General features: G+C 33.9%; 1 protein-coding gene across 4 annotated transcripts in view; it reads left to right on the forward strand.

The window, feature by feature from the left end:
- Positions 1-13,242, forward strand: part of YTHDC2 (YTH N6-methyladenosine RNA binding protein C2) — a 65,481-nt gene extending 52,239 nt beyond the window's left edge. For 3 of the 4 annotated variants that reach the window (XM_019659137.1, XM_019659140.1, XM_019659139.1), the window contains 4 exons: positions 3,191-3,368; positions 8,268-8,471; positions 10,186-10,368; positions 11,720-13,242. In XM_019659137.1, coding sequence (XP_019514682.1) covers positions 3,191-3,368; positions 8,268-8,471; positions 10,186-10,368; positions 11,720-11,800 — 646 coding nt within the window. In that variant the 3' untranslated portion in view covers positions 11,801-13,242. The remainder of the gene's footprint in view (positions 1-3,190; positions 3,369-8,267; positions 8,472-10,185; positions 10,369-11,719) is intronic. The other variant, XM_019659138.1, reaches the window with a different exon arrangement.
- The last annotated feature ends 7,922 nt before the right edge of the window (positions 13,243-21,164 follow it).

Consider the following 21,164-nt stretch of genomic DNA (forward strand, 5'->3'; position numbering starts at 1 on the left):
AACTTGTCTGTTCCCCTTCCCCCAATTCCCCAGCGCTGTTCCCATCCCCCCAATTCCCCAATAAAAATCTTTAAAAAAAGAAAAAGAAAAGAAAGCCCTTATATTGGATAATTTGTCCAAAAATGTATTATAATAAAAAGTTATAATGAAGCATTGGTCATGATTCAGAAATATTTCTTGTAAACACATTAGAATCAAATTTAATTTTCTTTAGGTAAGTTAGAAAATTTTTTTACCTTGTTAGAATTGATAAGAGAGACATTTTGCTTGTGATGCTAGTTTTTGCAATATTGATAGAAAGTCTCTGTAGTAAGAATATGATTTCACTGTTAAAAAACTGAAAATAGAAACATGAAAAATATGTGATGCTTACTGTTTTTTCAAGGATCAGATGGGGTTTTTAAGTATTTTCTTTTGATCATATTTTGCATATTTCAGTGAAGCATAAAGTCTTCATCAGTTCAGACTTCAGTTAAAGGGGGATAATACATATTGGCTTCCAAGTTCTTCAGATATTACATTTTAGGGATAATGCATCCAGTTGCCAAGAAAACCTCATAATGTGGGTGCCTGGACCTTTCTCTCTAATGTAAGTGCTCCTGAGCGAAAGGAAAATATAATAGTAAAAAGCACATTTTCTACTTGGACATTTCCCACTTTTTGAAAAATTGTTCTCAAAGCTTACTTGAACAACGAATGTTTAGAATGTGTGATTACATTTCCATAGAAACTGTTATGTATGTAGTAGTGTTATTCCTAGACCCATCTATAAAAAACCTGTTTTAGATTCATAGAGACTATATATATATGTGTGTGTGTGTATAAATGCATATATATATATATATATATATATATATATGTATATGCCTATATTCACATACACATATACACACACATCTCTTTTTTTTAAAGGTTCCTTTTTCCTTTATAAAAGTAATTCATACTCATTTAATAAAATTTGAAAATGCAGAAGAAAATCAGAATTATAAAATGTAATATTAGTTATACTTTAGAGACTGATTATTTTATAAATTCATTTTTTTACCTTAGATACTAGGGTCAACCATTTTCATTTACTTAGAAGTACAGTCCAGCATTCTTCATTCTTTTATTTTTTGAACAGCAGGATATAGAATTTCATTTACTTTCAGACTTTTGGTAGTATTAATAGATAATGCCTGGAATTGATGTATCTTGGTGAGGAATAGAATGAGTACTCTCAGATTTATTTTTGAAGAGAGAAGTTATACTTATTGTGGGATTACTTCTTGGAGAAAGGTATTTATAGTAGAGTTTTCACTCTAGAATGGCAAGACACAGATTAGATAAGAAAGTATTGAAATAAGAGAAATTGCCCATGTCCCATCCTAAAATCAAGCCCTTGTGTTTTCTTGTCATTTTATAAATAATATTTTGATGGCAGAGGACAAACATCTTTTCTATTAGAAAAAGGAGATATAAATGAATTCTATATCAGAGCCCTTCCTCTTAAATGAAAATGTAGGTGGAAAGGTTTATGGGAATACTTTGTTTCTATCTGAATGAAATTTTTGTAGGAAGCCAAATGTGAGAGAGAAAAAAGCTAGAATAGAGCTCAGAGTAAACAATCTATTTGAATCTACAAAAGTAGACATTTAGTTTCATTGAAAGCATCATTTTTATTCTAATAAGTTTTTACCCTCATAATTCCTGTCACCTAATTAGGTCAGTTAGGTGCCAGGGTAAGAATGATGGAATTTTAGACATTGTAACTAGATAATTCATTGAACTTAAATTCATGAGCGAGAACAATCCAGAAAAGTTATTTTTTACACTTTTTATCAAGTTGCTATGAGTCAGATATGCGTTCGTTATATATTTTCTGTTAATATCTTTAGGTTTTAGTTACTTTATTTCATTTGTGAAAGAAATAACCCTTGGTCTAAGCTATGTATTGAAAGTGAAGTGAATTGTGGAGATAACCTATTTCTACTTGCCTTGAAGGCAGAGTAATTACAATTACAAGACTCTATGGAAGCTTATGAATTTTTGAACACATCCTTTTTTCTTTTAAATTTACTTATTATAAACATTGTTAAACACAGCAAAGTAAATGATATACCGTAATGAACTCCATATCCCAGATTCAGTAGTTACCAAGACCTACTTGCTATATCTACCCAAATATTTTTTCTCTTTTGCTTTCTTTTTTGTTTGCACATTTCAAGATAAATCCCACACATTGTGTCATTTTACCCTTCCATATTTAAACATGCATCAATTAAAAATAGCATTTTTCTTACATAATCAAAATCCAGTTATCAATCCCAATAAAATGATCATTTTCCCAAATCATAAACTATAGGTTTATTTGAATTAGCATACAGGGAGGACTCATGAATTGTATTTGGGCATCATGTTTCTTAAATCTCTTGTGCAATTCCTTTGTTGACTTATTTGAAGAAACTAGGTCGATGGTACTGTGAAATGTACAGCATGTCCTCGAATAATGTCATTTCGTTCAAAGTGTTTTCCTTATAATGTTGATGGGATACCATAGGACCTTAATTCTTGGTTATATAATTAGCCTATGGTAAAATTGGTTTCGTTACACATTGCCTCCCTTAAAGTTGCAGAACCTGTTGATGTTAAGTGAGTACTCACTGTACCACATTCTGGATTTGTCTGTGTTCCTTTCTGGCATTATTTATTGCTATACACTTAAGTATTTCATGCTCTCAGCACTTGATTAGATCCAGTGTTTTAGGAAAAATATAGGTGATGCTGTGAACTTTATATTGCAAAACATTAGAAAGTACTAAAAAAACCTGGTTATTCAACAAAGACATATACTCTTTAAGCTCAGATAAATTAAGAGACTTGCTCAGGATCACATACCTAGTTAGTTGTAATTATTAAAGGTGTCTCCAAATCATCATAAAAGGTTAGGAATTTTGTAAGAGAAATAATACTTGAGTAATTGTTAATATTAAGTTAAAGACTTTTGTAGATTGTTTTAAATGTATCTTAGCCTGTTGTTTTTGTCCTAATCATCTGTTTTTTAACTTCAAATGTAATAGAAGAATGAAATTGCCTTTTTAAATAATATTCTATCAAACATAAAGTCATCGAAACTTTGGTTTGAAACTGCACCTGCCCTATATTATGAACTTATGTATAACTGATCTTTGCTCCCTCCTTCTCACTCAAGAGTATTGATGAAATCTCCATCTTCAGCACTACACCCACCTCAGAAGTACAAAGATAGAGGAATTTTACATCCTAAACGAAGCACTGAAGACCGATCAGATCAATCTTCTGTGAAATCTACAGACAGCAGTAGTTACCCAAGTCCTTGTGCTAGTCCTTCTCCTCCATCCTCAGGAAAGGTAGAGTATCTAAAAGTCTGTGTAGCAAGGAACAGATTTGTAGCATATCTATCTAAAATTGCATCTTTAAACAAAATTATAAACCAGTTCTTTTCAGTTACTAGTTGTGGCCTCTGTTATAGATATATATTGAAGCTGGCAAACTTGAGTCACCTTGAGTAAGTTTTTTAGTTTTTCCTGCATGCCAAATGTTTCTAGTTATTACCATCTTGGGGTGCTTTAAAACTAACAGATCATTCACTGATGGCATGTAGCTAGAAAGATCGTTATTTCCATTCTATATCTTTAGAAGTATTTTTTTAAATGAAATAACAAGATTTTATTTATTTTGGTTTATAATTTCATGATTGAAAACAATAGTTTCTTTCAATTGTTAATTGATTTCTTCAATTCATTGGTTATATTATAAAACGACAAGGTGAGGTTAGGAAGATAGGAAATGTTGATAGGGAGTTGAGAACTACAAAAATTTATAATATGAATGATTTAAAATGTTTAGAATATGTTTACATTTACTTCCCTGTATTCTTAGTACCTGAGTAAGTATTTGATTGGGGTTTTTTAGCTGTATGTTGTATTGTGAAAATGTGTGTTGAAACACATTAGATAAGAGGAAAAGAAATGTTTTTGCAGATTTGCATTCTTAGGTTTTAGGTTTTTTCTTTTTAAATACCTTTTTTAAGGTATAATTTACACACAACAAAATTAATTTAAACTGTACAAGTCAGTGAATTTGGCAAATGTATATAATCATGTAACCATACCACAGTCATGTACACAACATTCCCATTTGCACTCACCTCCGGCTTCTGGCAACCACTGAACTACTCTCTGTCCCTAGAGTTTTGCTTTTTCTGGTATTTTCTGTAAATGGAATCATGTATGTTGCTTTTTGTGACTGGCTTATTTCACTTTTAAAATTCACCCATATTTTTGAGTGTATTGTTAATCTGTGAGTTCCTTTTGCTCCGTATTCTTGACAATACTTGGTATTATTAGTCTTTTTAATTTTAGCCATTCCAGTGGGTACATAGTGACATCCTATTGTAGTTTTAATTTGCTTTTCCCATTGACTAATGATGTTGAGCATCTTTTCATGTTCTTATCTGCTACCCCTGCATCTTCTTTGGTGAAGTATCTGTTAAATTTTTGTTCACATTTTTTGGGTGGTTTATTGGTTGTTTGTCTTTTTTTACTTAATAGTAAGAGTTTTTAGGATACAAGTCTTAATTATGTATATTTTGCAAATTTTTTTCTAATACTCTGTGCTTACATTTTTATTTTCTTAAGTGTCTTTTGAAGAACAAGTGTTTTTAATTTCGATGAAGTTCATTTAACTCTATTTTGGTTTCATCTGTTTTTTTCTATTATGGTTCATGTTTTTTGTGCCCTAAGAAATGTTTATCTAACCCAAGATTACAAAGGTTTTCTCCTATGTTTTCTTTTAGAAATTTTATGGTTGGAGCTCTTAACATTTAGGTATAAGATGTATTTCGATTTAAATTTTTATTTATAGTATGGGTAGGTCAGAGATCATTTTTTGGCATTTGCCTATACAGTCGTTTCAGCACCACTTGTTGAAAAGATTATCCTTTTTCAATTGAATTACCTTGGCACTTTTGTCAAAAATTGATTCATCCTAGATAATGTGGTCTGTTTATCAGACTCTATTCTGTTTCATTAATCTATTTCTCTTTTGCCAATGCTACAGTGACTTGATTACAGTAGCTTTATAGTAACTTTATAGTAAATCTTTGAAATCAGTTAATATTTTTTCTCCAAATCTGTTCTTTTTCAAAATGTTTTTGGCTATACTAGTCCTTTGTACTTTCATATAAACTAGAAAAAGCTTGTCAATTTCTACACAAAACATTTTTGGTATTTTGAGTGGAATTGCATTGAATCAGTAGATCAGTTTGAAGAAAACTGAGAATTTAACAATTTTTAATCTTCCATCCATAAGAATTGTGTATATTTGTATTTATTTAGAAATTCTTTAATTTCTCTCAACAGTGTTTTGTAAATTTCAGAGTTTAGATATTACACATTTTTTGTTACATTTATCCCTAAGAATTTTATATTTTTGATGCTGTTTTTAAATTTTTAATTTCCAGTTCTTCATTGTTAGCATGTAAAAATACATTTGATTTTTGTATATTTATCCTCTATAACATGATCTTACTTCACTTATTAATTCTATTATCTTTTTTTGTAGATTTTTCAAGATTTTTCTCCATGGATAATCATGCCATCTGTTAATAAAGATAGTTTTACATTCTAATATGAATTATATTTATTTCTTTTCTTGCCTTATGTCTCCGGCTAGAATTTCCAATAAAATGTTTAATAAAAGTGTTGAGAGCAGACATATTTGCCTTTCTTAGAGGAAAAGAAAGCCTTAATTAAGTCTTTCAGCATTTAGCATATTTAACATGATATAACTGTGGGACTTTTCTTTTTGGGTCTAGATTGCTGAGTTGCTGAGAGGGTTTATTATGAATAACTATTGAATTACGTTCAGTCCTTTTTTTATATACAATTATTGAAGTAACACAGTTTTTTTTTTTGGTAGGGGATGATGTCACTGATTGATTTTTTAATGTTTGTACCTCACTTGGTCATGATGTATTATCCTTTTTAATATTGCCAGATTTAATTTGGTTCAATCAAAATTTTGTTAAATGGGGGATCTTTGTTCATGAGGGATCTTCTGTAATTCTCTTTTCTTGTGTTATCTTTCTGTGGTTTGGTATTAGGGTAATGCTGACCTCATAAGATTAGTTGGAAAATGTACCTCCACTTCAGTTTTTTGGAAGAGATGTGTAGAACTGGTATTTCTAACTTAAATGTTTGGTAGAATTCATTAGTGAAGCCATTTTTAGCTTTCCCTGCTGTATCTTGAATCAGTATTATGCCACTTTGCGTGTAGCTTGAGAATTTTGCAACAGTGTACTTTTATTTTACCCTTCAGTCCTTTGTATTATTGGTTTTGTACATTTTATTTCTACATATGTTATAAATGCCACACTACTTTATTTTTTACTTACATAGCTAATTATCAATTAGCTTGTACCAGAAGTCAGAAAAATGGCTTATATATTTCCTCAATATTCACTATTTCTTTTGCCCTTTATTCTTTTGTTTTATATGAATTCCTATCTTGGATCATATACTTTCTGTCTGAAAACCTTTATATGACATTTCTTCTAGTATAGATCTGAAAATGAAGTCTTTAAGCTTTTGTCTGGAAGGTCTTTTTCACTTTTATTTTTGCAAGGTATTTTTATTGTATAATTCTAGATTGATAGTGGTTTTCTTTCATTGCTATAAAGAAGTCACTCTCATAACCTTTTGGTTTACATAGTTTCTGATGGGACATTTACTACCGCTCTTACCTCTGTTTTTCTGTATATAATGTATCCTTTTTTCTTCTAGTTGTTTTTAAGATTTTCTTTTTGCCACTTGTTTACAGCAGTTTGATTTTGATATGACTTGGGCTGGTTTTCTTTATATTTCTTCTTCAATCTGGGTATTTATAGTTTCCATCAATTTGGGAAAATTTAAGAACACTATTTTTTCTCATTGCTTTTTTTATATCTCACCTCTTCCCCTTTCTTTCTGGGACTCTGGACACACAAATCTAGGACCACTTGATATTGTTCCACAGGTCACTGATGCTTTTTGTTTTTTTTAGTTTTTGCCTCTTTTTCTCATTTGAGATAGTTTCTATTGCTATATCTTTAAGTTCATATAAAAATATTTTTATGTGTAATGTCTACTGTGCATTCTTTCTAGTGTATTTTCACTTCAAATATTTTATTTTCATCTCCAGAGTGCCCTTTCGGTCTTTAAAAAAAATACCTTCCTTTTATCCTCTTGTGTTCATGATTCCTTTACTTTCTTAAACATAGTGAGTATATTTATAATAGTTGCTTTAACATTCTTGTCTCCTAATTGTATCATCTCTGAGTCTCTTCCATTGATTTTTTTTTTCTGGTCATAGATCATATTCTCCTACTTCTTTGCATTCCTTATAATTTTGTTTGGATGCTTGGTTTTGTATTCCTTTAATGTTAGACATCCTTCTTGTACACAGTTAAGTTAGTTGCTATCTGTTTAATCCTTTCAAGATTTACTTTTAAGCATTGTTAGGGTGGGTCAGGAGCAGTTTTTATCTGGTACTAATTTAGTTCCAATATTAAGGCATGATTTTTCCTGTGGGCTAATGCCTTATGTATTACAAATTCTTCCCATTCTGGCTAGGGATAGCATGGAATATCCTCAACCATGTGTGAGCTCTGGGAATTGTTTGGTCTACTGCTTTTCTTTGGGTCTTTTCCTGGCCTCAGGTCATTTATTCTCATCATTTGCAGGGTCAGTACTTAGCCAAAAACTTGTGAGGACCCTTCTGCAGTTCCCCAGGAGCTCTTTCCGTGCATCTCCCTTCTATCTAATACAGTGCTATGCAAATTCTAGCTACCTTGGTCAACCTCTGCAGTTCAGCGAGACCACTAGTTTCTGTTTGTTTCTTTTCCCTACACTGTCACCTGGAAACTGTATCCAGGCAGTCAGCTAGAGCAATTGTTGTTTTGTTTTCAGACTTTGAAGTTTATTAAAATATTTTCTGAACGTACATTTGGAATATAAATCATAGTTGGTAATCCAGGATTCTTTCTTGATAAGGGATTTTGAGTGCTCTGAAATTGAGTACTTAGTTTAGCTCTTTAATTTCTTTTTGATTGAGCCTTTGTAGGTTTTCAGGAATGATAGAGCAATTTGTATTAGTTGAATATTTGGTAAAATATTTTAGTTTATATGTTTATGAAGATGTTATTTAATGGAGCCTATTGATTTCGAAAGGTCAAATTACCTTTCAAGAACTTATGCATTCTTTTATAGGGCTCAAAATCTCCTTCACCAAGACCAAACATGCCAATTCGATACTTCATAATGAAGAGTAGCAATTTGAGAAACCTTGAAATTTCTCAACAGAAGGGTATCTGGTCTACAACCCCTAGTAATGAGAGGAAGCTAAATCGAGCTTTTTGGGAAAGCAGCATGGTTTACTTGGTATTTTCTGTTCAAGGATCTGGACATTTCCAGGTGAGCCATCCTGAAACAATAAAATGGAGTTGTTCTAAAATGGGGCTGCAGTTTAGACCAAAGAGATAAAAACAAAATAAAAACAAACAAACAAAAAACTCTGGCTTTTTATTGCATCAGAATGCAAGAATTCATTTTGCTTGTCTGAGAATGAGGAATATATTGTACCTCTTAAAGGGAATGATAAATAGGGATCCCTCAGTTTTTGCCTTTTCTCACTAAAGCCTCTCCAGATAAACAATTTCTCTTTCTGAAGACAACTTTAGATTTACCATTTCTCAGGTGGATTGAAAATAACAAAAAGCTTGACTTTTGGTAAAATGTTTGTTTAAATAGGCTGAGGACGAAATGCCCATCAATAGATGATTGGATAAAGAAATTGTGGTACATTTATACAATGGAGTATTACTCTGCTATAAAGAGGCATGAAATCTTACCATTTGCAACAACATAGCTGGACCTAGAGAATATTATGCTAAGTGAAATAAGTCAGACTGAGAAAGACAAATACCGTATGATCTCACTTACATGTGGAATCTAAAGAACAGAATAAACAAGCAAACAAAACAGAAATAGACTCAGAGATGCAGAGGAAAAAACTGATGGTTGCTAGGTGGGAGGGGGGTTTGGGGGGTGAGGGAGGTGAAAAGATTAGAAAGTACAAATTGGTAGTCACAGAATAGTCACAGGTATATGAAATACAGTATGGGGAATATAATCAATAATGTTGTAAAGATCTTGTAGGATGCCACTAGACTGACTTATCGAGGGGATCACTTCATAAATTGTTTAGATGCCTGACCACTGCACTGTACACCTGAAGCTGAAGTAGAATAATATTGGATGTCAACTATAATTAAATATATGTGTGTGTGTGTGTGTATATATATATATATATATGTATATACATGTATGTATATACATACACACACACACAGGCACACACAGAGGATGCCAAAAACATGTATACACATTTTAAGAAATTATTAAAATTGTAATACTGTATTAAATTGTAATAATATATATCGATAACAAAAGATGAATACAAGTCACGAATACACATTTTTTTGGCACCCACGGTATATATAGTCACAGGATGTAAAGTACAGCATAGGGAATATAGTCAGTGGTACTGTAATAGCTATATACAATGTCAGAGGGGTAGTAGACTTGGGGGTGGGGTGGTTATCACATTATGCGGGGTGTAAATGTCTAATCATTATGTTGTTTTATATACCTGAAATGAATATAATAAAAAAAAAAATAGGCTGAGGAAGTTAGTATTGACAAGAAACATTGTGTTTTTTAAACTCATCTTGACTTGATGTATATCTGAATTTACAAAATAATGAATTTATTTTTTGATATCATAATTTTTGGAAGTAAAAACTTAGAGGTTAGATTGTACCCATTTATCATGGAATAAATGTGGATTTTGAACAATTGGTAAGTTATTTAGAAAATATCTGTTCATATTTAAAATTATGTTAGAAGGGTGGACTTGATCTTATCTCTTAAATTTGCTAATATATCTTTTTATAAAAAACACTTAATAAGTAGCTTACTTTTTGTTTTTGTTAGCTATGTATTATTTTTATATTATGTTTTTATGTTAAAATTAAAAAACAAACAAACAGTGCTTTACCAGATAAATTGAATTCAGACATTTTAATATCACCCTCACTTTCACCCTTCACCCTCATTTTACCCACAGGGATTTGCTAGGATGTCCTCTGAGATAGGAAAGGAGAAGAGCCAGGACTGGGGCTCCGCTGGACTCGGAGGAGTATTTAAAGTGGAGTGGATACGAAAAGAAAGTCTTCCCTTTCAATTTGCACACCATTTACTCAATCCTTGGAATGATAACAAGAAAGTCCAGATAAGCAGAGATGGGCAGGTATACAATGGCAATTAATATTTTTCTTCTACTTTTCTTCTTATTTTTTTTTTGCTGCTATTCAGTGATTTGTTTGAGGAGTAAATATAAGAATACATGTTATATTTTCCACATACACTTGAGAGATAGTGGTTCAGATTTGTAAAAGAGCTAATAAAACCTACTTGCAAATGTCTCTGACAGAGCTCATTGCTTGTTTAACATTCTGTAAATTTGGCTTCTCTCTGTCATTGCGTATATAAAATTTTTCTTAAGTTACTTCATGGAGGCTCCTATTGTCTATCTAGTTAGTAAACCAAGGTATGATCAAATTCAAGTGTAATTCTGAAGTAATTTCACTAAAGTCTAAGGATAATAATATCTAACTTCTTTATGGCTTTAATTATGTAACATAAATAATAACCTTTTTATATTTGTGTGGCTTGTTTTATTTTTATTATGTTTTGCTTTGTCTTCATGATGCTGCCAACATGCATTTTAAACTAGTTAGGGTGATGGGAATTAACATATATATGGACTATTGTCCTAGCTGCTTTATATGAGGCTATTTAATTTAATGCATATAATGAGTTATTAGCCCAATTTTATGTAGGATAAAATAGACTTAGAGAAATAAGCCTTGCCTGAGGTCACACAGCTGAAAATTTAATTGGACCAGTGTAACTCACTTCAGATCACCATATGAAGAGTGTTGAGATTCTTTTTAAATGCACATCATGTCACAAGAGGACAATAAATGCTATTCTTTTCAGGTGTATAAGAATATTTTCATTTTTATTGTATAATAATTATTTTGAAATCTAATACCTAAAATAAAAATATTATATAGTCACTAAGATAGTTTCTTAAGAAAAACAATAAAAAACTCAAAATATCTAATATGCTAAGTTTCACAGTAAACCTTTTGAAGTTCAAGCTGAGTGCTTTTGCTAAATCTCCATTAGAAACAATATTCATTATTTCCAGATACAAAAAAAATTATAAAAACTCCATGGAAACAAACCTCTTACCAAGTTGTCACAGATAGTTACGGTGTTTGCAGGTTAACTGCAATCTTGAAGTCTGGAAGTCACATCCATAAATCTTTTTTTTATTTATTTTTTATTTTTTTTATTATGAAATACAAATTTTTTAGAATTAGTTTCAGCGGAAGTCATCAAGACCACTGCTCGCATCCATAAATCTTAATGCAAAGTATTGGAGTAATGCATGCCATATGATTTTAGCATGTTCTGGTAGAAAAATGAAATTTAAAGTGATTTTTTTACAGTTTTATCAGTGTAGGTATTGGTGATTTAAAAAAACTCAATTTAGTTCTTTTTATGTTCATTCTGACTTTTGATTTATCTAGGAACTAGAACCTCAGGTTGGAGAACAGTTGCTCCAGTTATGGGAACGCCTTCCATTGGGAGAAAAAACCACAACTGATTGACTGACACTCAGGTTATATCATACTTTGACTTTGAGTACTGGCACTATTTGTGATCATTAAGAATATCTTTCAGGCTATTTCTCTTTTTTTTTTTTTCTTTTTTTAAAAATACCTTCCTGGAACTCTTAGCTATAGAAAAACATCATGCCTTTTTATAACCACTGAATGCACTGACTTCTAAAAACTTAGATGGGGTGTGTTATGAATGGGCTTTTCTGGTTTAGAGTGTTGCTTTAGAACCACCATCTTCATATAAAAAAGAAAAGGATAATTTTAATTTTTATAGTTATCATAGGGAATGATTATGTAAAGTTTGTTAATGGTATGTTTATAATTGAATAAAATAGTAGTAGTTTTATTATTTGACACCACAGCAGTTATTTTAAATATACTTAATTTGAAGTTGAGCATTTCATTTGTTTAAAACACTGAATTATAATTTTTATTGATGATTTTTTTAATGCAAAGTAAATTGTTACCTTTAAGAAAGGCCTGAACATATCAGTACATCTGAACACCATTTTAGAGAGTCAACTCTTAAGATTTATCATTAAAATACAAACAAGCAAATGGAAGCAAACAACCAAATTAAAAAAAATGTTTCTTTTAAAATAGTGTGTGCTGATTAAGGACAATTTATTCTACCATTCTAAACCTGAGATATGGTAAGAAAACAAAAGGAGGAATGTTCTTTTTCTGCCGTTATGAATGAAATGCAGTAAAACCTGAAGAAAGGCAGAGTTCCTGCCTGTCTGTGTTCAGATGCAATTCAGTGCTTAGTTTTCTTCTTGGTTCAGCCTCTTTTAACCTGATGGGTACCATACCCCTTTTTTTCTCCCGTGTTACAACCTTCACACATATCTTATATGAGCATAGTGGTCTCTTTGTTATGCTTATGTTTTTGGATATGGTTTCCCTTTTTTTTGCATTTATGGTTTAATAAATGGTGAAGTATTGTTTTGTAAACCTATGTTAGTGCCAACTGTCCACTTCTTTGCCATTTCAGAATTATTTGGTTTGAACTCTTTACCACCATTGTCTATAAAATTTCCTAAAAGTCTTTTTACAGGGAAATAGAGGTAGGGGGAAAAAGAAAGCACTGTCTTGGTTACTGAGCTCTAAAATAGAACAGGTTTGACAGCACTTCTCATGATACATTTGGGTGATTTCTATGTAACAAAAAAACAACATGAATTTAATTTAAAGACAAAAAGAAAACTCTAAGTCCTCTTCTGTATTTGAGAACAAAGAAGTGAAAATCATAGGTCAACATAAAATCTTGAGAACCCTTCTACTTCTCTGGGATAGCACTGTATTTTGTTGCATTAGTTCAGAGTGTCAGCTGTGATTTTTGCCTATATTTGTAGTTATTGGGTTTTTAAATATTTGTTCCTTTGTTTTATACTTTGAGACATACCAATAAATTGAGACTATATGAATTATGTTCCACTGTATGTGCATTACAATTTTTTTCCTATTAGTTCAACTTGTGTTTCTTTGATAATGTACACATTTGTTTAGGTATATATTTAGCAGTTCATGATGTTCTAAATTTGGAAGTTAAGGACTTTTAAAAAATAAAACTTGTTTTAAATGCTATCTGTTTTCTAATATCTAACACTGTATGTAAATGATGAGTTTGTTGATATTTAAAATGAATACAATTTGAATGTAATTAAAAAGCTGTTTTTGGAAGAGATGAAATTTAAATATACTTATTAAATGGAATTCATTAAGTTATTTATATCTTGTTATTTCTGATACTATATAATAGGACTAAGTTAGCAATGCTCAGTAATATCCTTTGAGAAGTTAATGATTTTGAAGCACCATGAAGAACACTAAATGGATATAGAAAGTGATGGTTTCATATCTGTACCTCCTCCTTGAAAAAAATTGCCTTAGAATGATAGATAGATGTGAAAAAAATCTCATGACACGTTTTAATATAATCATTTGAATATTAATAAAATATGCAGTCATCTACCTTCTGTTCTCAGTCAGAAAACTTCATTATGCCATTGTATCCACTGAACTACCCAGCCTCACTCTATTAATTACAGCAAAGATAGGCAATGAGAAAAAACTAATCTCAGATGAATATTGCAAGAAAAGGCATATTCATTTAAAAATTTGTCCTCAGAGAGTAATTCTTCACCATTTAAAACCTTATATCCTGAAACAGAGAAAGTCTTAAGGAGTAAGTCAATAAGCTGCATCCCTGAATCAACACCAGGGCAAAAATATTGAATCTGAATATGTAACTCACAAGTGACCACACATTCTAGTCTGAGTAAACCTCCCATAATACAGATCCTCCCTGTGCTCCAAAACTCTCCACAATTCTACTCTACCCAAAGAACCATAAAGTGTCAAGATGCCCAAGGCCACTGGATGCACCTTGGTCTTTTCAGCCAAATGTGAAATTTCCACTTGGCAGTCTAATAAAATCTCAAACTCTGCATAGTCAGAATTGAACTACAATTGTTTCCCCACATCCTGTTCCAACAAAGCTGTCTGCCCCTTTTTCAGTTGATGTCAGTTCCATTATTTTGGTTGCTCAGGCCAGAAAGCTTGGAATCATCTTGATGCCTATCTTTCTTTCAGTCCAATCCATCAGCCCAGACCAAGTTTTCTTTGGTCTACCTTCAGAATATTTCTAGACGCCAGCTGTTCTCACCACAACTGTCACAACCATTCTAAAGTGAGATACCATCTTTCTCTCTTGGGCTATTGAGATGGCTTCCTAAGATGTCTTCCCTCTTCTACCTCTCCCTGCTGCCATGAATTGGTTTTCAACACAGAAATCAGTGATTCTTTTAAAACATTAAATCAGTTAATATTACTTTGCTGCTCAAAACCCTCCAGTGGCTCCCCGTTTCACTGAAAAGCCAAAGTCCTTATAATGGCAAAAACACCTTACATGATCTGGTCCCCCATTATATCTCTAAACTAGCCTCTACTCATTTCACTTTAGCCACATTTACCTTCTCACTATTTCTTCAATATAGCAGGCTCATTCCAGCCTTAGAGACTTTTTTAAGCTGTTCCCTCTGCCTGGAATGCTCTTCTCAGGATACCTGTGTGGCCAACTATTTGTTACCCATGTAGTGTTAGGTTTACTGTAAAGTTGTCTTTAAAATTTATTTAACTTTTATAAATAAGATACATTAAATTAACTTTTAAAAAAGATATACAGCTCTGTGAATTTTGACACATACAGATTTATGTAACTTTTGCCACAATCAGGATATTTTCCCATCATCCTCCAAATTCCCTCATGCTATCCCTTTATAGTTATATCCTCCGCGTCCCCCTAACCCCTGACAGCCATTGATTTATTCTCTGACATTCTAGTTTGCTCCTTTTGAGAATATCATATAAATAGAATCATACAGTATGTAACATTTTGGGACTGACTTCTTTCAGCATAGTGCCTTAAAAATTGATCCAAGTTGTCATGTATATCACATTTCTGTTCTTATGGTCAAGATGGCAGAATAGGTAAACACTGTTCTCAGCTCCTCCCATGACTGCATCAGAATTACAATTAAATTATGGAACAGCCATCATTGAGAACCACCTGAAAACTAGCTGAACAGAAGTCCTATCACTAAGGATATAAAGAAGAAGCCACGTCGAGACTGGTAGGAGGGACAGAGACAAGGAATTGACAATTCCCACACCCACGTGAGGCAATTAAGAATTGTGAGGGATATTTCAGCTGTGGGGGTAATAACTCAGAACTTCAACAAAGAGATAGGAACCATAAAAATTGAGATAGAAAACATAAAAAATAAAAAATACAATAATTAAAATGACTCATAAGGATTAGATGAAGCAGAGGATTGAATCAGCGATCTGGAAGACAAAGTAGTGGAAAACACCAAATTGGAACAGCAGAAAGAAGAAAAGAACCCCCAAAATGAGATAGTTTAAGAGACCCAAAGCAACAGCAAGCGTAACAACATTTGCATCAGAGGGGTACCAGAGGCTAAAGAGGGAGAGCAAGGAATTGAAAACCTATTTGAAGAAATAATGATGGAAAACTTCCCTAAACTGATGAGGGAACTAGACATACAGGTCCAGGAAGCATAGAGATTCCCAAACAAGATGAATTCAAAGAGGCAGACACCAAGATACATAGTAATTAAAATGCCAAAGGTTAAAGACAGAATCTTAAAGGCAGCAAGAGAAAAGCAGTTAGTTACATAAAAGGGAGCTCCCATACGACTATCAATTGATTTCTCAACAGAAACTGCAGACCAGAAGGGATTGGCATGAAATATTCAAAGGCATGAACTATTTAAAGTAATGAAAGGAAGAAACCTATGACCAATATTGCTCTACCCAGCAAAGTTATCATTTAGAATTGAAGGAGAAATAAAGAGCTTCCTAGACAAGAAAAAGATAAAGGAGTTCATCACCACCAAACCAGTATTACAAGAACAGTTAAAGCGACTTCTTTAAGAAGAAAATAAAATATAGAAAATATGAATAAGGAAATCTAAGAAAGAAAAGATTCTCACTGATAAAGACAAACACTTAATAAAAGCAGTGGATCAATCAAGTATAAAGCTAGTATAAAGGTTAAAAGACAAAAGTAAGAAGATCATGTTAGTTACAATAAATTAAGGGATACATACACAAAAGAAATAAAAATAATGACAAAAACATAAATGTGGAGGTGGTGAGTAAAAATTGTAGTGAGTTTAGAATGTGTTAAAATTTAAGCAACCATCAACTTAACATAGACTGCTATAAACATAGCTTGTATATATGAACCACATGGTAACCACAAACCAAAACTCTATAAGAAATATAAAAGAAATAAAAAGAAAGGAATTCAAACATAACATTATAGAAAGTCATCAATATACAAAAGAGAAGAGCAAGAGATTAAGAAAGGAACAGAGAACTACAAATACAATTTGTAACTAGAAAACAATTAATAAAATGGCTATAACTACATACTTATCTATAAATACTTTAAAAGTAAATGAAATAAATGCTCAAATCAAAAGACATAGGATGGCTGAATGGATTAAACAAACAAACAAACAAACAAACAAGACCTGTGCATATGCTACCTGCAAGAGACCCACTTCAGATCAAAAGACACACAGAAACTGAAAGTAAAGGTATGGAAAATATGTTTTATGCAAATGCAAATGAAAATAAAGCTAGAATAGCAATACTTATGTTAGACAATATAGACTTTAAAACAAAGGCTATCACAAGAGACAAACAAGGGCATTTTATAGTGATAAAGAGATCAATTCACAAGAGTATATAACTCTTGTAAACATCTATGCACCCAACATAGGAGTCCCTAAATATATAAAGAGAATATTGACAGACATAAAGAGAGAGATTGACAGTAATACAGAAATAACAGGGGACTTTCACACCCCATTGACATCAATGTATAGATTATCCAGACAAAAAATCAACAAGGAAACAGTGGCCTTAAATGACACATGAGACCAGATGGATTTATAATTTTAGAACATTACACCTGAAAACGGCAGAGTATACATTCTCTTCAAGTGCACATGTAACATTTTCCTGGATAGACTACATGTTAGGCCACAAAACAAGTCTCAATACATTTAAGAGGATTGAAATCCTATCAAACATCTTCTCCAATCACAATGGTATAAAACTAGAAATTAGTTACAAGAAGAAACTTGAAAAACACACAAACACATGGAAGCTAAATAACATGCTACTGAACAATGAATGGGTTAACCATGAGATCCAGAAAAATCAGAAGATACCTTGAGACAAATGAAAATGAAAACACAAGGGTCCAAAAATCTGTGGGACACAACCAAAGCAGTTGTAAGGGAAATTCATAGTGATAACAGGCTTCCCTTAACAAACAAGAAAAGTCTCAATCTAATCTTATATCTAAAGGAACTAGAAAAAGAATAACAAATAAAGCCCAAAGTGAGCAGAAGGAAGGAAATAATAAAGATCAGAGCAGAAATAAATGAAATAGAGTCTAAAAAACAATAGAAAAGATCAGTGTAACCAAGAGCTGCTTGTTTGAAAGGATAAACCAAATTGATAAACCTTTAGCCAGATTCATCAAGAAAAAAAGAGAGAGCCCAAATAAATAAAACCAGAAATGAAAGAGGAGAGGTGACAATAGGCACCACATATCTGCCTTCTTCTGCTCTGTCCACAACTATACACTCCTTGGAGGTACAAAATCTTTCAATTTTTATATGCTAAGTATCTTGCAGAGTGCCTAGTACGCATTTAATAAATATTTAAGAAATCACTGAGAGGGCTGGCCGAGTGGCGCGTTGGTTAAGAGCTGGCTTGGGAGCACCAGCTCTGAGCAGCAGGGCCCCAGTTCGGATCCCACATTGAGGGCCAGTGATGCTGGCCCTCTACAGCTAAGATGATGAACAGCTTGACTTGGAGCTGGGCTGCCATGAGTCACAGGCGACGGTGTAGGCTGCAGCCCCTGCTGCAGTGGGCTGCCATAAGCTACCTGAGCGGCCAGTAGTCAGCGTGAGCAGCCAGCAGCCAGCGAGAACTGCCGTGAGCGGCGGTCCAATGGTGGGTGACCAATCTACTTCACCCAGGAAGAGCACAGTGAACACAATACCAGCATGGGCCAGTGAAGCGACATCCTCCTTCCGCAACTAGGTTGAAGAACAAAAAGACAGCAACTTGTCTATTCTCCTTTCCCGATTCCCCAACGCTGTTCCCCTCCCCCAATTCCCCAATAAAATCTTTAAAAAAGAAAATCACTAAGAGTAATAAAGAAAATATGAGGAGATTCTGGGGGGAAATGGCGGCGGTAAGGAGGGCTCCCTGAGTTCTCCCCTGGAAATCGTCCAATTTGAACTGCTGTAACTCAGAAAACAAACCTCTACCGAGCACACTGATCAGCGAAGAGACTCCCACGCCAAATACTTAAAGGTGGGCAGACCTGATGAGTGGGGAAGAGGGAGGCGAGACGCTTGGAGAGGCAGCCTGCACCCGCAGCTGCGGAGACGCGGGACCCCAGAGCGGAGAGTGCTGCAGCGCCAGGGTGGGCCCAGTCCCTGCGCCGCAGCAGTCCTTCCTGGAGTGCAGCAGGAGCTTGGCTGGAGCGTCTGAGCTCAAAACGGCAGGGGAACTTTTTTGTTTGTTTTCTTTCTCTTTTTTGTCAGAAAGCAAAAAACAGCATAGAGAAGAGCCCACCCCCACCCTCCCTCAGAAACCTTGGTCCCCATCATGCCAGAGCCTTAAGCTGACCCCTGAATAGAGGAGTAGGGTCAGATTACAGAGGTGCTTCTACACCCAGGGGGTTGAGAAACTCCACATGAGAAGAGGCTGCGGAGTGTGCACCTACACACCCTTCTCCTACCCCTCCTGCATGGCTTGGGAGGCAGGGCAGCTTCAGCTGTTGAGTCACACACAGACCCCTGGCAGGTGGCTTTTAGCAGCTCTGAAATCTCCACACACCCACCCCCTTACCCCCTCCCCCAGCCTCCAGTGGAAAGAATGCCCAAAGACGCACATCTAGCCTTCTGGCTGTGCAGCACTCAGCGTGCCTCTGAGCAGGCAAGAACAGAAATAGCATTGACTTTGTAAAAACTACCAATCACACCTTATAACCCCACTCATCTAAAATAGACCTGCATTGCCAGGGTCAATCTAGGCGCTAGGTGGCCAGCTCTGCTACCACAAGACGCAGAGGAGTTTGTGTATAGCAGAGGAAAACCTGGGGAGAGCTTGGCCAACTTCAGCCAAGACTACTGGCACTGGTTGTTTCTTGTTTTTTGTTTGTTTGTTTTTCTTTTGGTGTATTGTTGTTAATTGGGTTCTTTTGGGTGTTCTGGGGTTTTTTTGTTGGTTGTTTTTGTTTTTTTCTATTTCATTATTATAATTTTTAGTTTTTAATATAGGCATATATAAAGGTGCATCTATGTGGATATATATGTCCATATATATGGGTGTGTATATATATATATATATATATATATATATATATATATATATATATATATATATATATATTTTAATTTTTTTATCTCTTTTCTTCTTTGTTTTCTACCCTCCTTTCTTTTCTTCTTTCTTTTCACTGCTCTACTTTTCCTCTCCACTTTTTCTGCAATTTTTAATTTTTTGGGTGTTACTATTTTGTTTCTTGTGTTTATTATATTTTTTATTTTATTTTATTTTGTTTTGCTATTTGTTCCTTGTTTTTTGTTGTTGTTTTGTTTCTGTTTGTTTTCTCCTTTTGTATGATTGATATTTCTGTACATGTTGAGTGTAGGTTGTTGGTTGTTTTTTACATGTGAGAGTATCTGGTTTCCTTTGGTGGCTGTGTGGTTGTGCTTGTTGATCTGGTTTGCTCTGAAATCCACTCTGCAGCAGGGCCCAGCCAAAGAGGCATAAGAATCATCACACCCAGAGGCCAACTTTAGCTAAAACCAGAGCATTACGGGGTTTGACCTACAAGACTCACACCCAAAGGGAAATCGCTACAGGCACAAGAGCCCATAGGAGCCAAGCCTCCTCACACAGCAGCTCATAAACTGTGGGCACAGCTAGTCCTCAGAGCTAGTCAGCCTGGAAGTCAATCCCACCTACTGACAAGCCAAAAGCAGTCAAAACTCAACTTCAACAGGAGAAGACACACAAAGTCTGGTACAGACACACAGGAGAAAAGGGAGACTGAGTAATTCAAATATAAAGGGCACATACCATATAAGTCCACCCAGAAAAGACTGAGAGACCTAGGGGACCTACCTACCTATTACATCGAAGCAAGCACAAAGAGTAAGCCAGAGTGGGGAAACAAAGAAACACATCCCAAATGAAAGAATAGAAGAAACCTCCTGAATCAGTGGAACTAGAAGAAATAGAGGTAAACAACCTATTGGAGACAAAGCTCAGAACACTGATTATTAAAATGTTCAAGGAAATTAATGAGAATATAAAGAAGGATAGAGAAATCATGAAAAACAACCAGCTAGAACTAAATAATACAATTACTGAATTAAATAACAAACTCGATGGAATGACTAGCAGATTGGATGAAGCAGAGGATTGAATCAGTGACTTAGAAGACAAGATAGCAGAGATCATCCAAACGGAACAGCAAAAAGAAAATAGAATAAAAAACATTGAGAATAGTTTAAGAGAGCGGGGAAACAACATCAAGCGCAACAACATGCGCATCATAGGAATACCAGAAGGAGAAGAGAGGGAGCAAGGGATCGAGAACATATTTGAAATAATAATGTCTGAAAACTTCCCTAACCTGGCAAATGAAATTGACATACAAGCCCAGGAAGTGCAGAGAGTTCCAACAAAGATGATCCCAAACAGGCCCACACCAAGACACATTATAGTG

The sequence above is a fragment of the Hipposideros armiger genome, unplaced genomic scaffold (genome assembly GCF_001890085.2).
Source record: "Hipposideros armiger isolate ML-2016 unplaced genomic scaffold, ASM189008v1 scaffold_296, whole genome shotgun sequence".
Classification (NCBI taxonomy): domain Eukaryota; kingdom Metazoa; phylum Chordata; class Mammalia; order Chiroptera; family Hipposideridae; genus Hipposideros; species Hipposideros armiger.